The 6000-nt window shown below is 48.2% G+C and overlaps 1 protein-coding gene across 6 annotated transcripts in view; it reads right to left on the bottom strand.

Moving 5' to 3' along the window:
* Nucleotides 1–459: 459 nt before the first annotated feature.
* The window catches only part of LOC129523439 (deleted in malignant brain tumors 1 protein-like), a 66163-nt gene continuing 60622 nt past the window's right edge, over nucleotides 460–6000 (bottom strand). For 5 of the 6 annotated variants that reach the window (XM_055346367.1, XM_055346370.1, XM_055346372.1 and 2 more), the window contains 2 exons: nucleotides 3809–4188; nucleotides 460–1347 (listed from right to left, as the gene is read on the bottom strand). In XM_055346367.1, the coding sequence (XP_055202342.1) occupies nucleotides 1056–1347; nucleotides 3809–4188 (672 nt within the window). In that variant the 3' untranslated portion in view covers nucleotides 460–1055. Of the gene's footprint in view, nucleotides 1348–3808; nucleotides 5670–6000 lie in introns of those variants that run through there. The other variant, XM_055346373.1, reaches the window with a different exon arrangement.

The following is a 6000-nucleotide window of genomic DNA, read 5'->3' as shown; positions in this document are numbered from 1 at the left end:
ATTTATTTATTTATGATAGTCACAGAGAGATAGAGAGAGAGGCAGAGACACAGGCAGAGGGAGAAGCAGGTTCCATATACCGGGAGCCTGACGTGGGATTCGATCCTGGGTCTCCAGGATCGCGCCCTGGGCCAAAGGCAAGTGCCAAACCGCTGCGCCACCCAGGGATCCCAGGACAGTTTATTTAAAGATAGCTTTGAGGGTATGGAGCCCAGCACAGGTCTGTTTCTGTTAAGATACAAAGAAACCTTATAGTGAGTACTGCCCTTTTACATGAGGGTGTGGGATATGGGAACCTGCCATCCTGTGCTCCTCAGGCTTCCTGTGTACTTCTTAGGTTTCCTAGAAAGCTTTGAGGATCTGGGACCCAGATTGAGTGCGTGGTAGCTCAGAAAGCAGTCACAGGTGGTTCATGTGATTGTGTCTCCGACTCTCATTTGCTGTCAGTGTCAAAGCTGTCACCCAAACCCAACAGAGCCGAGGCACAATGTAATCCCTTTGACATAGGCAAGAAGAGCTTGTTTTGATTAAATTATGAGTAAATGAGCAAATGACTGATGTGCCTAATTCAACTAACCAGTTAGTAGAGTTAAAGAAAAAAAAAGCAGTGGTTTCCCAACAGTTAGTTTATTTTTCCTAAGACTCTCAGCAATATCTGAAAAGAAATTCTCACACCACCCGAGGGACAGAAACAAAAAGATCCATCTACTAGCATCTAAGCATTAAGGAGTCAATTAAATAAAATCTTTAAATTGGAAATTTGGTATATAGAGAGAGCCCTGTTCTTTAGAACATGTACAGTTTAAGACAACAGTCAGGTTCTTGGTAGTGAAGAATCAGAGAACACAGCACCTCCAGCCTGCAAAGAGAGTGATTTCCTCCAAGCTTAATGATCAGAGAAGGTTTATTTAGCAACAAACCTCCGAGAGAATGTCTTTTGCTGTTTCTTTCACCTGTCGCTGTGTGGACAACTTCTGATTTGTCAAACATATTACTTTGCTGCAAGGAAATAGGCTTTGCTTTCTAATGATAGATTCACATGGAAAGCTGAGAAATCACACAAGGGTCTTCCTCCAACCGGTCCCTCTATGGATTTCCAGTGGCCCCACCACTTGGAGATGCTCAGGCTGCTCTTCTGGGGTCTCCACAGGGCCCACATCCCTCTTACCCCGCCCTGCACAGCCCTGGGAGCACCGGGAGGAGTAGTCCCCCACTTTGCACACAGCCACCTCACACTGGAGATAGACCACATCATAGTTGCTGAGAAAGTTGAAGGCATTAAACTTGAACTGGGCCGTGTTCTTCTGGTGGGAGTGGAGGTCGACATAGGTATTGTCTTTGATGCACCTGATAGAAGAAAAAAAAAAAACAACCCAGCCACAAGCATTAGCTTGAAGTATGGTGTGAATTCACCCTGACTTGAAAGATCAGGCTTGGATCCAGACCTATGAATGCCAAACAGAGTTCTTCCCACTACCCATTCTTTCTTTTATAAAGAAACTTAAAACACTACCATGAGTATAAAAACCACTGTTCCTGAGCAGAAATAGAAGGTACTAGGTAAAAAAAAAATCATAAAAAATGAACAAGGTCATTAAATTCTAGCCAGAGCTGTTGCCTTCTGAAGGTACTCTATTTTGCCCAAAGGGGAGATTAAAGGTAGTGGTTGTATTATTTGACAATGAAACTTAGATTATTTTAAAAAGTGTTTTGTCAATCCTAGCACAACTATGGAAAAAGTTAAGAAAGTATAAATGATACATCAAAAGAGGAGATAAAATGGAATAATATAAAATGTTCCATTAAAACCAGAGAAAGCAGCAAAAGGAGAGTGGAGGTAGATATAAACAACAAATGCAACAAATAGAAAACAGTTACCAAGATGGTAGATTTTCATCCAGCTATATCAATAATCACTTTGTTTTTTTAAAAATATTTATTTGAGAAAGAGAGCACGGTGGGGAGAGGAAGAGGATGAAGGAGAGAGAGAATCTTAAGCAGGCTGCATGCTCAGTGCGGAGCCCCACATGAGGCTCAATCTTACGACTCTGAGATCATGACCTGAGCTGAAATCAAGAGTTAGACACTTAACCCACTGAGCCACCCAGATACCCCTCAATAATCACTTTAAACATGAGTGTTCTAAATATGCCGATTTAAAGATACAGAGTGCCAGAGTAGATGAAAACAACAAGAAAAACCGAGACCCAATTACTGATGCCAGTTGGACACCAACTTTAAACATAAAGACATAGAATAGGGATGGAGAAGGATTTACCATGCTAATACTAATCAAAAGAAAGGTGGAGTAGCTATATTAATTTGAGACAAAACAGAGTTCAGAGCCAGGACAACGATCAGGAATGAAGCAGGGTATTTATTGCATAATAATAAAGGGATCAGGCCTCCAAAAAGACATAACAATCCTTAACGTATATACACATAACAACAGACAAAAACTAACAACTGCAAAGAGAAATCTACGAACCCACTGGAAATGGGTGGAAATCCAGCAGAAAATCAGGAAGGATACTGATGATCTGAAAAGCACCATCAATTGGATAGACTGACATCTATAGAACACCCCATCCAACAACAGCAGAATACAATTCTTCTCAAGCCCTCGTGGAACATTCACTGAGATAAACACGTTCTGGACCATAAACCACACCTTTAGCAAACTTCCAGAAAAGAAATCGTACAAAACACATCCTCTGAGCACAACTGGAACTCAATAACAGAAAGGTTGCTGGAAAATTCTTATTCGGAAATGAAAGAACACACTTCTAAGTGACCCAGAGGTAAAAGAAAAAGTCTCAAATTAAAAAAAAATTTTTTTCGAACTAAGTGAAAATGAATATACAACTTAACAAAATCAAATAAATCAAATGCGTGACTTGGAAGAGAAGAAAGATCTAAAATCACTAAGACTCTACCCGAGGAAATTGGAGAAAAAAAGAGCAATTTAACCCTAAAGCAAGCAGAAGGATAAAGCCTTGGTTGTTTCATTCTGGCACCAAACTGTGCCTCTCTCCTTGATCTGTTCGTAAGGAGAACTGAAAGGGAAGCGCGTTCTCATTCAGAGCCTTGGAGCAGTTTCATGCCACAGCTGTGCACCTCCCGCGCTATGGCTCACGCCACTTCTGCACGACGCTGTGTCTTGCCCCCCGCACCCCCCACCACGGCTTTTGGAAACAGGCACCACGATGATGTCTCTCACGTGGCTCTCACCACTTTAAAGCTGCCAGTAGTAAGTGATGGGTTTTTGCCCTTTTGCGCTGCTTGCCAATTGCCCGTCCATAGTGTTTGTTCCTCTTAGGGGGGCAGAGGAGCTACAAAGGCAAACGTCATACCAAACTTCTAACTTGGTGAATCCTTTGTTTAACCAAAGGAGCCAGAATAAATCTCACGACTATAAGAGTTTAGGTTGAGAAAACCCGCCAGCCCACCGAGGTAGACCAGATGCCCCGAGGGCCTGAACTACCGATGGGGAGCCAATAAGGTCATAACACAAAGGGAAGAGAGGCACGGATGAGAAAGGATGAGAGGGGACAGCAGTGTCCCAGACAACAAGGGTTCTGCCCAGGACTCTGGGGGATCCAAGGGAAGTTGTCTAGACTCTCTATGACTATTTGTCCCCAGCTCGGATCAGAGGCGGGCAAAGGCCTGGCTGTGCCTCTGGGGCACGGTGAGGTCTGTGTTGCACAGCGCTGTGGCTTAGAGCTGCCAGTTGAGAAGCCGGAGATGCCACACAGGAATGCCACGGGAATAGAACAGCCAACCCTACACGGCTTTCCATTTCCCTTACCCTTGTCGGATCAAATCGTACTTGACGGTCGTAAAGTCGTGCGGGTCGGGAGAAGCCATGCAGGTATCCACAGAGAGCCTCAGGCTGGGGTCGGGGCTGTGCAGCGTGGCCTGGAGGAAGACCGCCCTCTGGCTGGCAGGGTACGGTCCCGTGTGCTTCATGGGCGGGGACAAAGGCCACTCAAGGAAGGATATGGACACGTCGTAGCCAACTCTCTCCCTGGGGACGTCAGCCCCAGGAAGGACTTCAACAGCAGATGGGCCCTCCGCCCTGCAGGTGAACTTGAGCTGAGGCACCCTGTGCCGCACGACGACTCGGCCAGGGTGGCCCCGGGTCCGGCCCCTGATGGAGTTGGAGTAGCCAAGGGAGCCGAGGCTTTCCTGGGGGGGCGAGAGGGCAGGGGCTGGCCGGGGCTCCTGGCTCCCTTGCACGCACCTTCGTGTGCAGTCGGGGCCAGCTTGCCGAGGAGCACAAGCGGGAGGCCTCGGGCCCACCGTCTGGGGTGCCTAATGCCACGATGGGGTGGCGTTGTGTCCTTGGCCCTTGGAGTGCGGGGTGCATGCAGGGAGCCCCGAGTGTGCGAGCCTGGCCTCCCTTCTTCCCTCCCGTGAGGGCCCAGCTGTGCTGGTACAAGGTGTGGCGGGAGGCCCGGGCTAGTGGCTACCTGGCACGCTCTGCCAAAGTGTCCCCTGCATCCCCCGCCCTCGGCCGTGGCATCTCAGGCAAGCACAGAGCCAGGCCGCTCATGCCCCCTCCTCTCTGCCATCTCTTGGGCGCCTGTGAACGGTGGGTCCGGCCCAGCTTGACTTGAAGGGCTAACAGGTGCTGACGGCTACTGTGCAGGCCGCCACTGCCCCCCGCGACCTGGTTCCCACAGCCTCCCGATCCTCCCAGAGACTCAGCCTGGCCCGAGATGTTGGCTCAGGAAGGCTCTGCTCCTGGGACTCAGGTCCTTGACCTCCGCCTCGGAACCTCCGAGGACCATCCTGGCAGCTCAGACCAGATCTGCCCTGTTAGACCTTTCCTTTCCTACTCCCCACCCCCTTCCCAGCCCCCATTCTGAAATGTTCATACAACAGAGACATTCTTTATGTCTTGCATGAATATCTATGCTTTCTCCTTAAAAACAGATTTTTTTTTCTTTTTTTGCCCCTAAGAACCAGTATCTCCTTTGACCCTCGTAGCAACTCTCACCCAATGTGGAGGTGAGGCTCAGAGGAGAAGCTCAACTCCAAGGCCATGTGGCCCTGCCCCTTCCAAGGTGACCTTGGGCCTTCTGGTGCTGACAGCCTCCAGCGCCTTCCCCAGGCCCTCCAAGCTTGCTGCGGGGGCCTGGGCGCCAGCTGCCCCCTGCCTGGGCACTCCTCTCGCTCCACCTTACCTGGCTGCATCTCCTTCAGACTCAGGCCTCCCTATTCCAAATGGCCTTCCTTCTACCCCAAATCATTTCCTATTCCCTTCCTTGCTTTGCTGTCTTCTTAACATCTGTGAAATGATTCTCAAATGTGTGCTTGCTCAGTGCCTGTCTCCTTTTTCTCGAATATGAGAGCTGTGGAGCAGGAGCCCTGTCGGTGTGGTTGGCTGCTGCAACCTCAGCACCTAGATGGTAGCTCATCCACTGACTCTGAAATCATACTTTCTCTGGCATGTTTTCGCAGTGGGTGGCCTGAGACTGGCAGTCACTCCGAGTGGTTCCTGACCTGCTGTGTCCTCTGGGCCCAGTTCTGTGAGAGCTAGGCCAGCCAGGGCCACAGAGGCCAGCTGCAGGGTCCTGACAGCCTGAAGTTTCTGGGGTGCCCACCTCCCAGACACTATGGGGGTTCCAGCATGGCTCCTGGGGTAGAAAGCTCTGAGGTAAAACCTAGAAGTTTTAGAGCAAAAAAAAAAAAAAAAAAGAATGACCATGGTTTGCATAACCAAGTAGATAAAATGTGAAGTATGGAGTCAGAGTGGTCACTTTGAGTGAATTAACCTCCCACAATGCCAAATGTTTGCTGTTTTTCCATGTGTGTCTAAATAGGGATATAAAAGAAGAGAGGAACAACATGGAGATCTTGCAGTATAACATATTACATTGTTAGATATACTGAGAAAAATGATTTTGTAGTTCTAGGCTTTTCCTATATCCTGGGTCTACTTGTTTCCTTAACTTCAATGACATGGTTTTGTGAAATAAGCTGGTGGTTAAAGAA

The sequence above is a fragment of the Nyctereutes procyonoides genome, unplaced genomic scaffold (assembly GCF_905146905.1).
Source record: "Nyctereutes procyonoides isolate TBG_1078 unplaced genomic scaffold, NYPRO_anot_genome, whole genome shotgun sequence".
NCBI classification, from domain to species: Eukaryota; Metazoa; Chordata; class Mammalia; order Carnivora; family Canidae; genus Nyctereutes; species Nyctereutes procyonoides.
Note: the sequence above shows the minus strand (reverse complement) of the source record. Positions and strands in the feature narration are given on the sequence as shown.